A 21,633-nucleotide genomic window follows, 5' to 3' on the forward strand; every position below is an offset into this window, starting at 1 on the left:
TGACCGGCAAGGGGGGAAAAAAATGAAATCTATAAATTATTTAATGCCACACTTCTGTCAAGGTTTAAGGAGATTCGGTACATCTCTTTAAGGAACAAATCCAAATAAAATACGGAATTGTTCTAAAAAAAAGTTAAATGTTAAATTGGAAGGAGTCGATGGGAGGAGGCGGTGGTTTACGTGGTGGCGTTATTTGTAGAAAAGTTAGTTTTGATTTTTGCAAATTTGCGTGTCAATGCGAAATAAACTTGTGCAGCAAAAAAAGATAACAAAAGCATACTGGCAATACCGCATTTCTTAGACAAATCCCATTTTAAATATTTTGATTTGTTAAAAAGCACAAACAAAAGAAATCAGGCTTGCAACATACGTACCGTATCGATGTATACAAATTCCTTCATTGGCATTTTCACTCGCCTCCAAAAAACGTCCACTCGCAATCCCCCCCCGCCCTCCGTACTTTACCCGATGGTGGCTAAATTGTGGGTGGTTGTTGGGCTATTGAAAATAATGTAATAGTTAATTAAAAAAAACACCTTTGAAGTCTTAACTGGAAGAACGTAATGAAATTGTATAAAAACACATTTGAGGCCAGCATTAAATTGGTGCAATTCTGATATTGGTGCAATGCTAATATTGATGCTATAAAACTAGAATACCCCACCCCCAATACAAGCAGTCCTGGGGCATCCCCCCCCCCCTCCACAAAAACCAGCACTGTCCAAGCCTGGCAACGTATGGTCAAACGATCGCCATAACAAACATAGCAATAATGGATTTCAAATATCTGTACATTATTATTAAATGGATCCGTGGTTATATAATGCACTACACGCCATGCTAAAATGCATTCCCTTTCGTCAACTGTTTAAAGGAATAAAATACCTTTAGTGTTGTGACAATGGTGGTTTCTTTTCCAGAACGCTTTCGGACTTACATCCCCAGGACCGTCATTGACCAATGCACAAAGATACGCCCGTGTACAAGTGGATGGGGCTTCACTCCTTCAAGTGAACTTGTAAGAACAGCATGGCTAGAAATTATTGGGAGGCGATGTCCCTCTCTAATCGACTAGTTTCCCCTCGCTTTACGCGGCTTCCGGTTTGTGCGATTTCGCGCTGCACGCATGTGGCCAACCTATTTCTACCGTAAAATTCGCTGTTCAAGTGGTTGGAATTCACTCACCGGCCAGACGTACGACAGCATTGTTTGCGTCCTGCATTGCCCGCTACTCCTCGGGCATGCAAGCTGTCTCTTGCGTTTTAATTTTGCCCCCCCCCCCCTTTTTATTTTGGAACGCATCTACTGCATAAAGCGAGGGAAACCTGTACTTAAGTCAAATTCATGAGTTTGCAAAATACAAAGTTCTTATCCAGTCATCCTATACACAAATAACGTCTCCGATTGCTAATTGTCCAGTCTCTCTACAGCTCATTTTCACCTTTCATCATGGTCCATCATGCATTTATAAGAATATTTCCCTTAATTGTCATGGCCCACAATAGGTCACCTGCTTGCAAAAAGAAAAAGCTTACCTGGAGCTATAGTAATCGATGCAAACTTAAAATTTAAGGTTGCATTTTAATAGGCGCTCAATGTTAAATTATTTTTTACCCTATCATCATGGTAAAAAAAAGTGTGGGGGGGGGGGGACCCGATCTTGGCCAACTGGGAGGGGTCCAGTGATTTTCAACATTTGTACTGGACATAGGGCATGGATGAGAAATGATTTTACTGTCATTGTCCGATACAGGAATTTAGTGTGGAAAAAAATAGCACCAGTGAATGTAAGCTATGAGTTAAAGATCCTGGGAAACCAATGCAGAGTATGTGGCATTGTGCACCGGTGTAGCTCACCCACGAGTGTAAAGCCCTTCCCCAAAGATATACGTGGCAATGGTTTTCTTGACCGTGCATCTTAAAAAACCGCACGAAACCTGAATGACTTGAACACGCAGTAGGTCTTTCGCGACCAATATTATCCACGAGGTGTTTTTTAGGTTAGATCGCATAAATAAATGCGTCGATAAACCCACTACCACCCCACATAACCAATTAGTAAGGTAAGCAAAACGTGCCAATTCGTTGGAGTGTAAAGTCACAGTAAAGTACTCGAATTGTAAATGTTGTGGGTTTACACTCCAAACAGACCGGTGTGCTCTACTCGTAACGAATTGGCATGTTTTTTTTACCATAACAAACCTTACTAATTGGCTGCATCGGGTGGTGGCGGGTTTAATGACGCATTTATATTTACGCGATCAAACCCAAAAAAAGCTGTACCCAATTAATTACCCGAGACTCTCTTTTAGCGGGGGCGACTGGAGTACGATTGCCATCTCACGGCGAGAGCAATTCGTATCAATTCGAAAACGCTCGTACTACGGATACTAGCATTTACACGACCAACGGACGTTAACTACAATAACAGGTCAAGTAAACGGCGTGGATTGTGGCCTTAAGAATAGGGAGACCAGAGTAGAGGGGGCCCTACGAGGTTGATACACTATCCAAAAACACAGCTCACTAAACTTTTTACGAGGAAGCATGTTAGTAAACGGTATGAAAAAGTTGCCGCTGCGGTGAACTTGCACAGTAACATTAAGGCAAGTCTCTAAAATATATTTCTCTTCTCACTGACACTTATTGTGAATGGTGAACTTTGCTTTCTCCACCAATGCCAAAACGGTCCCTGAAAATATTCAGTTTAACGTGTGACAGCGCTTGAGATCCACCCCCTTCAAACCCTGCATTATACATCGCATAGGATGGACACAAAACGAAGAGGTAAAAAAATAAAGAAAATATTAAACATTTCAGAAAAAAAACTCAGTGCGTCGACTAAAACAATTAGATCCATAACATCAACGTTAATGTCACTGTGAATGAGATGACAAAACATGTCTAACCCACACAGGCTGTTGCCTGGCTCGCTGTGTTTTGTAAAGCATTTCTTAATAAACATAATTCATGTTAAAGTATCACGCAAGGCAAAAATGTTAACAAACTTCTGATCCTCACATTCCTATCATCAAGAGTCCTTGGGGCGTGGTTTTGGGACTCAACAGATGCTGTGGCGAAAGTAAAAAACTATAGAAAATTACAATGAAAACAACTCAATTGGCCCACATTTCAAAACAATACAAAAATAATCATGAGGAACCAATACAAAAAAAAACATTAAACTCTACAGGTAAAGCAAACAAAAGACTTGGGTTAGGGAATGACTTACCAATGCAGCGTATTTAGCATAAGAAACATTCAATGCCTCCAAAAGCGCAACTGCTTCGCATCAACGTTAATGTTTAAAGTTGCAGTTCCTTCAGCCTATAAACCATCATTTTTCACAGGATATCAAGACAATCAAAACAGTGATGGCCAGAAAATAATACGTGCGTATAAACAGTGTTTTCAGGATTCTCACAACAGAAGGCCCCAATTCAGTCACTAATAACTTCCAAAAGAATAGCAGTCAACCGGTCTTCTTAACCATTAAACTCAATTTAATTTACTTGCGTCCACTCAAGTTTAAGTGGAAACATTGGACTTCTCCAAATTATGGTAGTCAATACTGCCAAGGTGGTAACAGGAGCCTGTGTCTTTTACGCAACTGAATTGTAACCATGTGTTGAAGTCACCAGACCACAAGGTAACACACACTGGAGGCCTGCCGTCAGTACGTGCTTCCCAAAGACAACGTTTGCAATGAGCATCGGCCAAATTCGGTCCAAGCACACGAACTTTCTACGTGTTATCCAAACTGATCGAAAGCCTAGCAGGTGATGGCCACGAGAAATGTTGAAATTATTTTCTTGCTTCGGTACAAGAGGTTTGCTCAAACGCACCGCAAAAGAATTCATGACTGTAAAAAAAAGTCAAATGCTAATCAACCCAGAAATAAGGGGGAACCCTTGGCCCTTTTCACACGAGGTCTTTGGGACAAAAAAAACGTTGGCAAAGTGGATGACGAAACGAAAGCTCTTTTGAAAGTGTCAAATTTTAAATTGCAATGCCTGCTTTCACTCAACATGTGATTAAAACGGTGTCCAGCGATAGCTTTACAGTCACCGTGCAAAATATATTTACCCGAGAAAACTGACGTGCAACCACGAGAAATGAATCCAAGCTCACGAACTATGACATGGGAGCACAAACATGACTGAACCATTGTCGCTTTTTTTGTTCCATTCGTATATTATACTCGGCCATTGCAATACCAACATACACATGCTCGATTCTCCCATTAAATAAACTGACAAGGTAACTGGTCGGTAGACACCAACAAAGACAACTTTCATATGGCAGCAACTTACGGTGTCCAAATAAAGAGTAAATTGCTAAATAAATATATGAAGGTATTTACTCGAACATTAATATGTTGACGGTTTCTAATTGTATCTTTCAGGTCAAAATATGATGCGTTTAAGTGGGCCTTTTATGATTTTTTTAAAAACAACTTGGCTGTCAAACACACGTGCACAAAACACGTTTTGTAGGGATTTCTTCTACACGCGTTCCCAACGAGTGTTGGGTCGTGCGCAAAGGTGAAGTTACGTCATTTTGCAGAGCACAAATGCACAACGCAAACGAAAAGTACCGCCCAATTGAAAGCATCGAGATTCCACTGGCATGGCATGTACTAAATTGACTAGCAGAGGCTGCAGAGGTCACGGCACATTAAACAAGCACAGAAGAAAGCAACATTTATTGAGGAAAAATCGTGACAAAATACAGTAGACTCTCGATGAACTGCACTTCAGTCAAGCCGAGTTAAATTTTATTCTGCAAGACACTCAAAAAAAGGAAACGTCACTTCTCCTCAGCCCTTTAGTTTGTGCAGCCGTTGCCCAGAATACCCAACCCTCCCCTCCTCCCTGTCTGCTTCAAGAAAATCTTGATTTCACTTAAGTCAATTAACCATAAAAACGTGCTCATCCACACAAACTGTCCCTATTAGGTGCAATTAATGGAGAGTCTAGTGCGGTTAAATTCAGAGGACAATCTTCTTCCACATCCCATATATTTTGCCTTTGTACAATGTTGTATTTTATACATAATGCGAGTCACGGTGCCCAAATGTAGAAAAACGTTGCGAGTTGGTAGTCATGTATTTTGGGGGACAAATTTGCACATCTAGTTACAGGTGGTTTCATGATAAAAATAATAATTAAAACTTCCATGCATGTCACTCATTATAAAGACCAGGTGTATGGGACAACCTTTTTGTGAATAATTGGGCTCAAATGGAACAAATAGCAAACAAAAAAAACCACGTGGCAGATCACACAGACAATCCTGGCAGGTACTGTTGCTACGGCAAATACAGTTGCCACTTTACGCAGAATGCAAGCATGGGCATCTTTAAACATTTGTATTGGCACAAGTGATGGCCAGCGAGTATTCCAAGGCAGTCAAAATGAAGTTCATGTTGTATGTGTAACGAAATTAAACGATATATATAAAAAAACACCTTAAAATACGTAACCAAAGCACGATGGAACGGAGATCAGAGGTGAGCGGACAGGGACGGGACGATGACTGATTGGCTGGAGGACGTCACATGGTCACACCGACACGATTGTTAACGGCACAACCAACATCTAGAAGAAAAAAACTGCACAGGAAAAGAGAAAAAACAGGGGGGGGGGGGGAATTTGTTACGTGGAAACAAAAGCAACAACACAACAAAAAATTAAAACACTCAACGGGTACGACCTGGCAGCGAGCCGTTGCAGGAGTTGACTAGCGACAATGAAAAAAACCACACAAAAAACGTAATCTTTTGGACTGCCACAACCAAGTAGAATCGTTTCACTTTATTAGAACTGCAATGTATAGTGGTTTAAAAAGGCACATTCCACTTTAGTAAGGATATACTTTAAACTTAAGTTTGGAATGTTATCTTTTATTACGAGTGCTCATCTTGTGCGGCTTTGAATTTCATCTAATAGCTTTGTGCTACTCCGTAAGCTTATATTTGGGGGAAGCCCATCTTCGAAACGAAATTCAGGCATAGCCATCTTCCAGCCGAGTCACAAAGAAAGTTAACACAGCACTGGTGGCACTTGTGTCAAATCTTTCAACAAGCACATTTGAAAACGTTAATTTGGGTTGAATATACGAGGCTCCATCTCAAAGCAATCACCACCGCTAAACAACTTGTCCTTCTGGAAGGACACTGCCTCTCCTGTTGCAGCGGGGAACATTAACGAGGCGCAGAAAAAAAGTTGTCAGGGTGATGTTAATAACGCGATATCCTGTCGCCGTATTAAATCCAACTGGGCAGCGCCGAGATGGCATTTCTCAGCAGGCCACGTGTCCCTGCAGCAATGTTTATGGGTGCTGAAAATAAATCAAGGCTGTAACAAACGATATCCTGCTTTCATGCACCGTATCATATCGCAAGCGGAACTTTACAACGACATCCCTGCACAACTTTCAAGTATGCCTTTTTTTACGTGATCATGAGCATTACTGCAAATACTTTAGCATAGCAATCAATTAGGAACAAAGTTAAAAAGCACATTGCCATGAAGAAAAACTGTTACAAAAAAACATTCATTTAGAGGTGAACAGGGCATCGACGAAATGGGGCCAATTATAATTTGTTAACATCCATTATCGCAAAGTTGACAATTCATGAAATGGTGAATTATTTTTACAAGAGCTCATGTTTTTTTTACCTGATATGCACCTCATTAAACAATAATCCATCGATTAAAAAAAAAGCAACACAGTAAACCAAACATCCACAGGGAATAAAATAATCTTTGTTGCTTTGCAGATTTCTTTGAAGAACATGCTATCGAAATCAGTCATTCCTCTTTTAAACTATCAAATAATCTGGCACAATATCTAAATACAACACAACTGTTACCAACTTATAAACTATTTTATCGTGCAAACATTTCCCACTGTTTAAAGACAAAACTGTAATACAATACGGGTAAAAATATGTACGTTATGTACACATGTGCATGCCAAGTGTCAGTCATGTAATCGCTGGAACAGGAAGCATATATTTAAACAACCAGACAATTCATCACCTTTAATGATTGATCAGTCTGTCCAAATCAACACAATTTAATTCTAACAATATTCAGCATTTCACAACAGACACAGTTGCAATGCTTAACGTGTGAATTAAAATAATTAAATCACGGCTTTAAACGTGCAAACCTGCTTCATTGTGTTGGTAAATCCAGACCTCAAATGGATTTACCATTTTGTATGTACAAAGCAGCCTTCCACCACCAATTTCCACTCCTCCGTGTCATCACTTATACTTCAACGAAAGCTACGCTTATTTTACAGACACTTTCAAGAACAATGCGATTCCCCAGAAACAAAGCTACAGAAGTGTGTAATGAGTGCTGTTGTACTGCACTATCAGCTTGCCATGTACGCTTCTGATACCACTTCTTCTGCACATTTTTGCTATACATGAATTACCCTTCCAGCTTAGAAACTGGTTGGCATTTGAGAGTTCAGAATTTTAACGTTTCCCATTCCGATTGACGTACATGTACGTCATTAGCTTTTCTTACCATCCCATTCAAATGACGTACGTGTCTGTTCCGATGACGAATGGAATCAGGGAAAAAAAAAGACTATCGGACCTGAAGACGTACCGAGGCTCCCACAAGGCCATGCGGGAGGTCGTGTCACTACAGTTCTCTGCGGTGAGTACAATGTCTTTAAAAGCAACGGCGCTACACCTCTAAATAAAATTAACGCATACAGCTTGCACATGCCAAGATTCAGCAGTGAACGGGACACCCACCCTGCAACTTGCAGACGTCTCAGAAAGGGTTAATCGATTCAGATTTGGAGTAGGTAGCAGGCACACTAACACTGCATCACCAAACACCCTACTCGTCCAACATGCCAACTTAAAATCATCCACCATATATTACCAAAGGGCAGGGCTTTATGCAAACATTGGTACATCCGAAACTGTCCCAGTGTGACAACACAGCAGTGCCATTATGGCTGGGCTGGTAAGCCATGCCTACATTTAAATATTTACACAAGAATCTTATTTGAATGCTTCCCCCTACGTCTATGTTTTCTATGTTTGTTGAACGTCTTTTGCACCATACGTAGCCAACCGTGCTGATCAGTGGTGCTGCGAGTGATATTATCATGATCTATCAATTCCCCAGATAAGAAAAATAAGCACAATTTAACATGGAAAGTCATTAACGGCGTTCAATTCACAAGCGTTTCATTAAACAATTTTTTTATACTTTTAAGAATGCATCCATTTTCAAATGCCCCGCGGTCACAAATTGATCGCAGCGTTTTAATGATACTCACTAGAATCATGCAATGGTGTTGCTGTTGCCTAAAAAAAAATCTGGAGGGTACGGTACTTGCTTTGTAGTACCAATTAGTTTGTGGTGACACCAACTATAAAGCCTTCCCCAGATCAACCTTGTTAAATGGCTCCAGCTGAAACCATGTTCGTTTTTAAACACTATTTGACTGCTCACATCTGTCCTGCATTGCAACTTCGAGTTTTAATTATGTTTGTTCTCTTCTAACACGCAACTTAGCTCGTGTCGCTGCACCTGTCCCGTCTCATTTGAATTTCTCTCGGGCCAACCCCTTGCCTCACCAAGTGCTTCAAATTGTCTTACGACTGAACCTCTCATTCTATTGCACGTAAACACTTTACAACCAGGATCAGTTCTGGCCAGGCACCCGATCAGGTATTTAATATTTGTTTGCACTTGTGCTGCTTCCGAGTTCATATTATGTGCGCATTGCCGAATGTGTTACAAGTGCAAATTCATTTTAATTTGCGATGTATCAAGCTGAAATAAAACTTTTCGTATAAGTCTGCCATCTACTGTTCAATGTGCGTATAATTTTGATCATTTCATTAACCACAATGTGAGCGCAGTTTTAAGTTAATTATAAAACAGCATTATTACTTAAATAAAATCGTGGTGCATCCTTTCAGAGGCCAGTATCAATCTCTGCGATAGCGAAACTTCTGTACGCAAGGTTCTGCAATTGACATTTCTTCATTTGAGCGTACAAAGAAGAGAGCTGGAATGTAACGGTTGAAAGAATAAACTATAAAGTGAATAAAAGCGTGTTTTGAAACCCATCGCCCAAGACCGATATGCATCCAAGACAAACCAAGTAATCTCCTATGGAAGTGTCATGTCAGAAAGCTATACAAGCGAGTCTTCATGGGTTACCCATATTTAGCCTGCTTTGCTTTTTGAAACATTATTCTACAAACGAGGGGTTTCAAACACAATTCGGTCGCACATAACCCACATTGTGCTTAATGCATCCAATCATGTCAGATCTAGAATGCGTAGCAGGTTTTGAGCCTGGCTTGGGGTGGGGGACTGCCTAGGAATATGGGGGGGGGGGGGAGATCATAGGCTTGGGCAGAAACGTGGCCAAGCATATTGCAAACACAATATTTGAATTCGTGTATCTTGTCGAATCGGAGGCTGAGTGTTGTGGGATTTGCCGGTTACCCTTGGTTTCGTCCTGCATTCCAAACTGATGAATGGTATTGGCAAAACATTCCAATACAGTAGAATCCCGCTCAACGATGGTAAATGGGGTTCCACGAAACCGGTCATCAAGTGATTGGGTCGAGTTTTAACGACACATTTATATATTTACGCGATCTAACCCAAAAAACCTCTATTATGGATATTGGTTGCGAAAGCCTACGTGTTAAACCAAAAATTAAATTAACCGATGCTTTGGCTTTCAGTTATTATGTCCATAATATAACTTAGAGAGAAGGGCTTTAGTGGGCATGATTACCCTTAATAAATAAAAATCCATCTTGTAGCTAGTGCAAAAAGGCAAATTTCTTCATGAAGATTTTTGATTCATAGGTTGCCACTCATATGATCATTCAAAACGCAGTGCTGCAATCACTTTTGAAAGAGTCAACAATTTGAAAAGCGTATATATTTTCCAAACATTTTCAAATTACTAGTATTTAATTGTGCATATTTTTCAATCAGGGGATATTATCAAAAGGCATGTCCCATCGAGGTCACTCCACACCAAATCAACCAAGCATATATTTCGTGAACCCCGATTTCCATGAAATTTGACTCGCATCTTTGTTGTGAGTCAACAAGGGAGGCTACAATCAAAAGTTTGATCAATCTGATCTCCTATTCCACCAGATGTAAAGGTCATCAAAATTTGACCCAAACAAGACCACTGGGAGCCCTTTCACATTGCGCATTCTATGTGCCTACTCTAATTCTTTGGGGAGTTGACAATTTTCAATAAAGCATTGCCCTCCCAATGTCTCAGTTTCTTTTCCTCACAATGAAATGTATAGAGGTCTTCAAGGAGCATCAACAATGAGGCAAGTTTTCAGAGCTACAAAATGCGACTTCCCGGAGCATCGCCACAGCGCCTTCTTGTGGTCACATTGGGGGTATGGATATGAAGGGGAAAATAAACCCTCACGCATGATTTCCCAAACTCCCAGTCCTCGGAGGATCCACCACACGCTACGTCTTTCCAGACGTTAAAAAATTTACCGCCAATTTTAAACGCAAATTAATTCGCTCCATGCTGCACGTTCCCGACTATTGTGAAAGAAATCCCACATGACGCGCTAAGGAGTCAATGCTGTGTATGCGTCGCGGGGATCTCAATCTTCGTCTCAAATCAGCTCTTTTAACGCAGGCGGCATTAAGCAATTAACGTGTGGGTAGCGCGTCGCGTATGCTGCGTTTAAAAATAATCGGGTGTGTGCAGCATGTGGAAAGAGTTAATTTATATTTCAGTGGGGAGTAAAATTGGTAAATGCTGAAAGGAGCAGCGTTAGCGGGGGTTACAAGTACTGAGGTTTTGGACACCCTGGCCCTAACAAAACATTTTTCTTGCAACAGAGCTGCAAGGACAATGCCTAAATAAATGGTACATAATTATAACTTTCTGGGATGCATCGTCTATGTAAGAGGTGGAAATTCAGTCATCAAGCCATTTGAAAAATGCACAAAGCACTCCACTATCATCTTACACCCATAATCTTCAAGTAAAACCTCATATGATTTTAAAGGTCACAAATCAGGAATGCTTTACTTTGTTTGTAAACAATTCAGAACAAATATAGTTTTGATAAACTTTTCGTGTCAATGCTGACGTGCACAAATTGTGGTCTTTTTAAGTTGAAAATTAAATATTGTGTTGTGTCAACAGTCAGCAGGCCGCACAGTAAATTTCCACCATTACCCACCCAGATGAAGAGTAAAAATAAACCATTATAAACATTTAAATGCAATCTTTTGGCATTGTTTTGCTCAAATTTTTTTTTCCCAGCCACTCCAATGGCTCCTTGGCTGCAAGATCCCAATTTATAATCAATCTTTTTTTTTTAAACTAAAGTTTTGTTGTTGTGACAATGTGCACGCAACGGTTTTGGCACCAAGTTTATAAACTGTTTTTTTTTTTTACCAGGTAAGGCCCACCGAGCTAAAAAGCTCTTCTAAGAAGCGACCTGGCCACAAACGATAGCTCAACGAAGTGACTTATCACGTGGAAACTTAGAGCAGCGAAATACCCAAAACGCATGTTGATTCTAAATGTGGAGGGGAAATACCGGAAGACCCGGAGAAAAATCCACGCGACCACAGGGAGAACATGCAAACTCCAAATATAGGAGGTGTCAGGGTCAGGATCGAACCCACGACCTCCTGTATACCAGGCGAGGTAGTTAACAACTCGCCACCGTGGCGCCAAAGGTGCCGAGCACACTTACCCGGGCAAGCACATGCCCCGTCAGTAGGGCTTGCTGTCATTCTTGGAGCGCTTGAGCTGTACTTTGAGACGCTTGGTGCCAATCTGAAAGCCGTTCATGGCTTGGATGGCAGCTTGAGCCGAGATTGGATTATCGTAGCTCACAAAACCTGTTAAAAATACGCACGCGTGGTTAACAAAAAGGGTACAGCTAAAAATGTACAATGAATAAACGAATGCAGATAAGCATTTAGATTCAATGTCTCCGTCATGAAAACTTGAATATACGCGAAGTATTTAAATGCTTGGCACCCTGATGCTTTGTTGCAATTTTTCGCCTCATTTGAAATGTTTTTCTGCTAAAACGCCACCATTCTTGTAAAAGTAGATATCAGTCAACAGTACTAACCTACAGTTAAACCTCTTAAAGTTATACTTCTGTAAGCCAGGATTCAGGGGGGTAGAATCGCCAAAAAAAACAAAACCACCGACTGTAGATATAGAACAAACAGGTTAAAAAAATCACGAAAAAAATTAACCCGTAAAAACAAAGTTTTTCACTATAAATCCTTTATATGCGTGGCGGCTAGAGTCCTCTCGTCCTCTGGCTTGAGATGGCTGCCACCTATGGGTCAGATGATTGCCTGCCACCATTAAGCAATTGGTAATTAAATATAATTTTTTTTTCCTAAAAAGTGTAAAGTTATGGAAAAAAAATTCCACGAAAATTAATTGTCACGCACAACGAGTCTGTGTGCAAAATGTCAGCTCGATTGGATCATGGGAAGTGGGTTAAAAAACGACCGAAAGATTTGCACGGTCGTAAGCGCGCAAGCAAGCGAACTTAATATAAAGGATTAAAAAATACTGACGTCTACCTACAAAAGACAAAGATCAAGATCACCCACAAGTGCCATTAGCGAGCACCTCTTAAGGTCGGTAAGGCACACGAGGATGGGGGCGACCAGGACCACACCCGGTCGCCAATGCTGATGTTTATACACCACACCAGATCCTCGTTTAAGGCCAAGTCGACTGAAGGAAGGCCCAGAACTGGTTCAGTTATATTGGCTGCAAGCTAGAATCGAACTCGGGTCACGGGGCTCATAGTACAGTCCGCTAACCAATATACTCCCGATCCCCAATGCATAGAGTAACGCACATTCAAATAAATGGGAGGAAACCCACCAAAGCACTTGCTGAGGTTTGTCTGCTTGTCCACGAACACCTTGGAGGAGACAACAGAGCCAAACGGCATGAACGTCTGCATGAGGTCCTGATCCCCAAACTCCTGGGGTAAGTGGTAGATGAACAGGTTGGCTCCCTCAGGACCTGAAACACACAAATGAAAACCGATACAACAATGCACCACCAATAAGCCGACGGTCATCGCGATAACTGCAAGATTTGCACACGATTGAGAAACTTATAGGACGTACGTCTGAAAGAGACACATTCCAAAACATTTTTTTTATCAATGTATAGTTATTTACAAAATGATATATACATCATACATAACTGGTACAGGATCATTAAGTCATGATTTTGTCACTTCACTACACAAACCTAGCACGAATATTGGTCCTTTGCTATCATGATGTTCTGTTCAAACTCATTAATCCCTGTCAGCACTAAAAATAATTCACATCACCAGCTACATGAATGCCTCCATTTCTTCAGTGGCAGATAATACTTAGCTCAACCAATTCAACTTTATTTCATTAAAAAGGCATATTTCTTCAAAGCAAGGGCACTTTATGTAAAATTATCCTTAATTACAAATGTAAAACCGTGCAATTCGAATAGTAATTAGTTTCCATCTTTTTAATACTTCCATCATAAAACTGGGATCGCACTAGAAATTAGTACTCTAGGCCTTGGAATTATTATTCACCCCAAGCTCTTGTTCTGCTTCAACATCTCAGCTCTGCAGGAACTCCCACCTGTGCAACATCTCCCATATCCATCATTACCCTTGTTCCATGAGATGCCAAGACCCTCAGTAAATATCTATATATATCACTTTTCACCTCGACTATGCAAGACCCGCTTCTACGGCCCTGTCGATACTTCTCCTCTGATTAGCAAAGTTGGCTACGTATGGTGCGAAAGAAGTTCGAAAGTTCAGCCCACAGGCAGGGCCCAAAGCAGCAAAGGGTGGGGCCTAGAGGGGCAGGGCATACATGGTTTTGCCCCCACCACATTTTGCCTCTCTCGTATATTTCTACGTCGCCTTCTCGCGCTCGACGTTCTCAATCTTTGCCATCTCTCTGTCCCTTCTACTCCTTGTGCTCAATCACGCTGTCGCTCCTTTTATCCCCCCCCCCTCTCTGAAAATGAGTGAACACCAATTTAAGGAAATGAAAGTGAGGAATCAAGCGCAGCAGGCAAAATATTGTAATGCCGCAGATGCCGCCAGAAACCAATCCAGTCCCGTTAGTTACCTTAGTTATGAATCTATCCTAAGTTGCTTACTTTAAATCTCTCTTTATAGGTAACGTGAAGTTATTGTTTTTTGTTCTTTGGCTGTGCAGGGGCGTTGGCTTGCCTGTATCCCTTGCTGGGCTCCCTGGCTGAGCTACTCAGGCAAGTCTGGTAGAAACTAGATTCATTATGAAAGCAAGGGACCCTCATTGAGTTTAATGGCTCTAATGCGCAACTGTGTTGTAAACCAGAAGCAACTAATTCGTTTTAAAATGGGCATATCGCATTCCCATGATGCATTAACCATCATGATAGAGCTGGGTTTCCAAGGGCCTTGTGAATGCTGGTGCATAAACATTGGCAAGTCTATTAAGATTTTTCCCCCCATGGAAGTGGATATATTTACAGGCTTGCATGTTTCCATTACTATAAAGTTCAGTGCGCAACTTTCCTCAACAAAACTCCATTGCATTCTTCAAATATTGAAGCAATGCCACATTAACAAAAACGAAACATTAGCTTAACACGTAGGCTTTCACGACCAATATCATCCAACATACAGGTTTTTTGGGTTAGATGGTGTAAATATTTAAATGTGCTGATAAACCTGCCACCACCCGACACAGCCAATCAGTAAGGTTTGACACGTAAACAAAACATGCCAATTCGTTACTAGTACAGCACACCGGTGTGTTGGAGAGCAAAGCCACAACATTTACAATCCCAGTATGACGTTTCGCCAGTAATTATAACTATCTTCATCAGGCGACAGTCTGATTTGTGGATAAATCCTCCCGTTTTGTTCCTTAAATAGAGGGATAAATGTTATGGCATCACCTGGGATCACTTCTTGAGCGATGTGGGTTATTTATATGGTAAAATACATATATTATGCATGTGCATTATGCAAGCCCCTCCTGTCACCTGATGAAGCTATATTCTTTGGGTCTTTCGGTAAAGTCACGTACATGTATTCAGTGTTGAAGACTATGTTGAACAGAGCAGCATGGCAAATATTGTTTTAAGATGCAATACAACAGCAGAAAAAGCTTACATTTGTCAAATGTATCGCAGAGGGCACAGGTTTTCACTTGAAAAATGTTGTCAACTGTACATTTTTATCACGTGTTTTATTCTTGTTTTACCAAGATGAGGTTCAGATTGCAGCATGTTTCAGCCTTGGCCTATCAGGAAGTAAAGTATATTTTTCTTAGTAATATACTGCACAAGGTATGTAAACCAGGTATGCCCCTACAAAATAAACACATTATTTTCTAGGTGGCGCCTTTAATTCCCAAGCATTACGAATCACCTCTGTATATTCTTGGTTCTGTCGGTAAAGTCACGTAGAAGGGAAATAATAAAACTCAATATTATTTTATTATTTCCCTTCTACGTGACTTTACCGAAAGAACCAAGAATATGAATCCCTGCAGTCACGAAAGCTTTAAATCACCTCTATATGCTTGCAAAAAAAAGAAAGGGCCTCTTGGTTTTTGATCAGGCTGTGTGCAAGTGTGTTCACGTGGCCACTCATGCTGGAACCACTCACCTTCTTTCTGGCTGCCCATGGCTGAATGCTGCTGCTGTTGCTGCATTAATGAGCTCTGGCCATAGAGGTTGGGCAGGGCGGCAGCCGTGTAGTGCTGCATGCCAGAGTAGGCCTGCGACAGGGCATCCATCGTGCTGCCCGAGCCATTGGCAAGGCCACCGTTCAGGGATCCCATACCTGCGTTTGCATATGTGGAGACGAACAACATTGCACACGTACGTATCCATGCACGCAAACACCAATGTTTACCGACACACACACACACAAAGAATGTGGAGGTACATACAAATTAAAGCATGTGCAAGCAAGCACACAAATCACCAATAGATATTTATACTTGGGACCAGGATATATTGGCTGTTTAACAATTAAACAATGCATTGAGAGAGATAACCATACACAAGTCATAATAAAAAAAAACATCAGTCGGTGTGTCGGGAAAAATGACGAGGGCAAGCGCCCGTGTGTTGACAAGATTTATGACGGGAGCATCTATCAAAGAAAAATATTTCACCAGCAAGTGAGCCCATGCCGAGGCCAGAGGAGACACCAGAGAGGCTCTGCAGGGCACCCAGTGATGACATTGGGGTCACAGCTGCTGAGGGGCTTGAGGAACTTCCCACTGGGAAAAGTGTCAAGAGCAACAACAGGGGCTAGATGAGTGACATCAAAGTGCTAAAAAGGGGCTTTCTGGATGACTCAGGGAACTGATACCCATGTAAAGTACCGAGACGACACTTAGAAAAAAAACTCGCTTAAAAATCTGCAGTACAAAAATGGTACACTTTCAGTCAGTCACCTACGATTGCACAAAGAATTCGAAATTTAAGAACACCGGTGATAGACTAAATACTAGGCCATAAGACAAAACGGAATACCACAGCTTTAGGATTGTGTGAAGCCGAGTATTCTTAAGATGCCATTTGACACACTCCTCAAGAATAGTTGAATACATCTGGTGCCCAAGAACAAGTGTAGGCTCCCCCGGGGAATCGTCACAATACACAATGGCACTGTCAAATTATAATGGAGCCACCATCTTCAGTAACACCATATCCAAGGTAACCTGAACTCAGTATTATCTAAACCCCTGAAAAAAGAAATTTTGCAAAAAAAAACTCGTGAAACCAACAAATAGATAATCAACAGACCCTCCAAACCATTCCGAGTCAACTAAATCCAGAAGCCACAGTTTTTCAGGGTAGGTGGCAGTTAGCAGGTTGACAGCTGTACACGAGACTTGGGGTTTTAACTTAAATCGTAAGGCTGCATTTTTATAACAACCAGCCAGTTAGAATCCTCGAAAAAACTATAAACTGTGAACAAGCCCACAAGAGAGCTAGATAAATGGCAAATTGAAACTCATTCTAAACTTAGTAATTTAATTAAAAGTGCAGGACCACTTTGCACATGTGTGTGGAGTACTCACTTTGCCATTCCATACCTTTACAAAAGGGACAAAAGCAGCTCTACTTACCCAGGATACACAGGGAATAGCTCTGATCAAATGAGGATTACAAGTGGCCATCCCAGCAAAAACTTTGTTTTTTACATCTCACGCATTAATTCCTTAACCTGGAGTAAAAAAGCTGCTTCAAAGCTGGATGATGCCCCATTTTCTATCACCATACACAGCACAAAGATTTGCCCAGACAGTTCAGAATGCTCCCTCATTTAAAATAAAAAACAGGGCTCTAACAAGGTTCAGATTGTAGAGTCGCAAGAACGGCTTCAAACATAACGATGGGAGAATGAGAAACAATTAAATTGCCAGATCTCGGGCTGCTTGTACATCTTGGACGTGCCGGTTCATTCTGATGGGTTGAACCTGACCCCACCCCCTCCCGCCCCCCGCCTCTTGGTAGCATTCGCTTCCTCCTGATGGCGTCTACTCGTTTCTTTTCTTGCCGCTAGCCGCCGTTGAGTTGTTGCCATCTCCAAAGTGGACTGCCGCTTTTTGTGCCGAAATTTGAGGCGTCTCGCCACCGCTTGTCCCGATCTGCAGTGCTGGTAAGTGCACCATGAGGTACACACACCTCTCAAGCGTGCTCAATACCGCAACAGTGAAAGCACAGGGAGTGCAGTGGGGGGGGGGGGGGTGGTCACTTATTTTGAGAGTGACCCTTGCACGTCCACATACGTGCAGGCATGTTTAGCTTGTCAGCTAAGGCCACGAGTAATACGGGGGGGGGGGGGGCGGCAATATTTCTACAGCCAGCATAATATACAGCCCCTGCTGCGGCAGCCAGCAAAAGACTCTCTTCGAGTAGGAAGACCCCATACCATGCACTGCTCACAGGGTCCCGCAGACCCCACAAAAGCTTACAACAAAAGGCTTCTGGGCACATGGCCCAGAATCTGAAAACCCAAGATGGTGGCACCAGGGTCACGTGACAAAAAGACAGTATTGTGATGCTGCACTGGTGGGGGGAGCCTGTTTTAAACTTAAGATTTCTGAGTTGTGGGCTATCAGATGGGCGTTCAAGTCTTCTTGAGGATTGTACCAAATGACCACCGTTAGAAAAACATCTCTCTCGGTTAAAGCTTGCGTAACTAGGGGCAGGCACAAGATTGATTGAGAAAAGGAAACCCATCAGAATCTGAATGTGGAACCGTTACCAATCAAACGGTGTCAGTACTACAATTAGGAGGATTCATGTGACAGTAGAGCTTCTCCGCACGATAGACTCTGGCAGCAGAATTGAAAATTGTTAAATAAAACTGCATAAAACATAAAAGGAACGGCTTGAAAATGTAGTCTGAGCATTCATATTCAAGTATGAATCATGGGTTGGTTTGATTATATACCAAGAACAGAGATTAAAGGGGGTTAAGCATAGTTTATCACCGAGTTCAAGGCAAGTCTTAAAAACACGTGGACTATTTGTAAAACCAATTTCAACGTTAGTGGTTTACAATGTATCGTAACATCACAAGGCAGTGCCTGCAAGTATACATTTCGCATTAAAAGTCTTAATAATAATTTAAATTTATAAAGCGCCCTTAAACAATCGTTCTCAGGACGCTATGCATGGGAAGGCGGAAGGAAAATAGTTAACAACCAAGTGAAAAAGAAGTGAAAAAGATGTTGTAAGTAACCAGAGCATACCATTTTAAACAGATACATTTTTAGTCTGGATTTGAAGATTTGTGTCTCAGAAGTCCTGACCTCGAAGGGCAACAAAGTTCCAGAGTTTTATGTGCCGCAATTTCGACAGGCGTTTGCATTTTGCAATTGGCTCAAAAGTCGTTTTGGTCAGTATGCAGGCCAAAGTGTTCCCCCCCCCTTACCAAGTTCACAGGCTGTGTGTAAACAGAGGCAGCAAGCAGAAGCTAAGCTCAAATTTGGTGAGAGATCAATGTTTTATTCAACCTTGGAACATAGGCCCCACAGTGGTTTACTTTAATGAATTATTATGTCAGTGTCATTAATTGTGCACTATACATCAGAACGAGTGCTTTTAGTAACTCCCCGCAGAAATTACAAGACCGCTGCGGTAAAGATAAACATTGGTTACATGTAACATTTCCCAGTGGCTAGCATTGTGACCAAGCAGAAGTGTTCCCACTTTTACATCAAAGTGGGAGTGGTTTTAACAGCAATTATTTTTGTTAATGGTGTCACAAAACTGGATCCAAGATAATGGTGTATTCATGAGCAAAGTCTCTCACTTGGGCTGTAGGCTGACAAGCTGCTTTGTGACCCGAGGGTGCTTTGCGATGAGTGGCCCATGCCTACCATGGCCGCCAACGTGGCTAATTGCACAGAGTTCAGGCCTGCAAATGCATATGCAACGTAACCACATGCAGCGAAACCTACACAGCCAAATCATGCACCCCCCACCCCCCCCACTAAAGCAATGCGGAGCATGAGTGTAGGAAAATGTAAACAAAAGAAAATGTAATTTACACTTCCAACATTCGCTCAGTTGGGAGTTAAATCAAATAAAACCAATTAAAAGCCCAGTGTAAGAGATGCAAAAAACAAATGGAAAGGTTTACTCCAGTGGCCCAAATAAAAAAAAATCATGGGATAAATTAATCGATTTGTAGATGAAATAATAAATACAAATAAAGATTAAGCGCAGAAGTTACAAAATCCACAACACCAATTTTAACGAAGTCATGGCATACATGTGTACGGTCGCCTGCTCAAGAAACCACACAATATGCACACTAACAAAACGACAAATGTATCCAACACGGAGAAAATTATTACTCTTAATAACTGAGGTTCCATCACCTTAAACATTTTTACCACAACATGAAGATCATAACCACAAGAGAAATTCCCCACCAACACGTAGAGCTCAACGTACAGTTTTGACAGCGCATTATATACATCTGTACATCTATATGAATGCAGATTAGCGTTATGAACAATTAAGGGCTGGGGAAGGGTGGGGGTGGGACAATTACTCAGGCAAGGGGGGGGGGGGGGGAGATTGGAATGTGGATCGAAAGCAAAGGCATGGATGACAGAAGATCCACTACCATCAATGCTGTCATCCACCCCTTTGGTAGGAAGAGCAAGCTTTGCCACTTCCAAACCCCGAGACGAACACAGTGACGTGGCTATGTGCGCACGAACGTACATTCCTACCTTCCAAGTTTTGTAAGAATGCCAAAGCGAATGTTTATTTGCAGACACAAGTATTGAATGCCAAGTGTTGGACTGAAAATTTACCTGGATATGCGACTGTCCACCAGATTGCCTCCCGACCTCACCTCTTTATAACGTGTTTATTTAGGCCCACGCGGAGCTGGTAGAAAGCACATAATTATAAACTAATGATGGATATAATCTCCTTGCTGCAGTCAAAATACTTGACTTGTGGAAAAAAGGGGGTTGATGGGGCCCCAAATCTGCTGTCATGAGAACGTTTCAGAAAGCTCACCAATGATTATAAACAACAGACTGCACACGCGCAAGCCATCCAACACTCAGCACACGTGTATTTTTGCACCGAGGCTGACCTGAGACCTGAGGCATGCCGCCGTAGGCACTGCTCATTCCACCCGCAGAGGAAGCCTGCTGCAGTAGCTGTGGATGACAAGGGGGGGGGGGGGGGGAGGAGTCGGTTGGTAAAATTACGGTGGGCCCCATGAGCAGCAGTGTTAATAGCACACCGCCACTCCCAAACCAGTGCCCTCGGGGAGGATCCACAATGTAAAGTTAGACACTGCGCCTTTGGCGCCAAAGTGCGGTTGACTCAGCCATCAAAAGAAGGACCCAGAACACACTGGGCCGACAAAAATGGAGCAGTCATCCTCCGATGAGATGGACCGTGACGACGACCACCAACGAGATTTTGCGTGAAAATGTAATTACTCTGTAGTGACAAATGCTTATTTATGGAAAGCAAAATGGTTTTTTAAAAAGAATAAAAGCGGTACTTTTTTTTACAACTAAAAAAATGTGGCTCTTGTGCTACAATGAATGACCCGATGGAACTGTGGCAACGACTCTCGACAACCGAAAGGGTTCGTTAACTCTCTCCGTTTATGATGAGCAGCTGCTAATGATGCTGGTGGTGAAACGGGGTTGATGAAGAACTTGGTGAGGGTGGGTGGTCGTGATTAGGTCAGCTGTCGGGATTGAGGACTGGGTTGGCATTTCTATTCTGTTGCCAGACTTTTCCTAGGACACTGCCAATGCCCAGGTTTTGGTGGCTGTCATGCCCCGGTGTGCATGCACGAGTTGTCGTTTGTTGCGTCTGTGATGTCTTTCACCCATCGTTTAATTTCCTCCCATATGCAAAACGCTCTTAAAAACGATGAAAATATAAAAAAATATTTCAGCACTGAGCTATATAGCTCATTTTCAGAAGCAACCTGACCACAAATGATAGCCGAACAAAGCGATTTATCACGTGAAAAAGTATAGCAGCCAAGTACTCTAAACATATATCGCT

At 41.9% G+C, this 21,633-nt stretch overlaps 2 protein-coding genes across 4 annotated transcripts in view; both read right to left on the reverse strand.

Annotated features, from left to right (window-relative positions):
- LOC133341793 (C-Jun-amino-terminal kinase-interacting protein 1-like) overlaps nt 1-1,222 on the reverse strand; it is a 10,101-nt gene extending 8,879 nt beyond the window's left edge. The window contains exon 1 of the mRNA XM_061550519.1: nt 1,186-1,222. Coding sequence (XP_061406503.1) covers nt 1,186-1,222 — 37 coding nt within the window. The remainder of the gene's footprint in view (nt 1-1,185) is intronic.
- The window catches only part of LOC133343420 (CUGBP Elav-like family member 1), a 53,184-nt gene continuing 32,710 nt past the window's right edge, over nt 1,160-21,633 (reverse strand). Inside the window, exons 8-14 of one of the 3 annotated variants that reach the window (XM_061553006.1) lie at nt 20,696-20,762; nt 19,391-19,495; nt 16,233-16,340; nt 15,719-15,895; nt 12,931-13,074; nt 11,765-11,912; nt 1,160-5,614 (exon numbers count right to left, since the gene is read on the reverse strand). In XM_061553006.1, the coding sequence (XP_061408990.1) occupies nt 11,785-11,912; nt 12,931-13,074; nt 15,719-15,895; nt 16,233-16,340; nt 19,391-19,495; nt 20,696-20,762 (729 nt within the window). In that variant the 3' untranslated portion in view covers nt 1,160-5,614; nt 11,765-11,784. The remainder of the gene's footprint in view (nt 5,615-11,764; nt 11,913-12,930; nt 13,075-15,718; nt 15,896-16,232; nt 16,341-19,390; nt 19,496-20,695; nt 20,763-21,633) is intronic. The other 2 variants (XM_061553017.1, XM_061553025.1) reach the window with 2 other exon arrangements.

The sequence above is a fragment of the Lethenteron reissneri genome, chromosome 2 (assembly GCF_015708825.2).
Source record: "Lethenteron reissneri isolate LAM-NWPU_2019-01 chromosome 2, ASM1570882v1, whole genome shotgun sequence".
NCBI lineage: Eukaryota > Metazoa > Chordata > Hyperoartia > Petromyzontiformes > Petromyzontidae > Lethenteron > Lethenteron reissneri.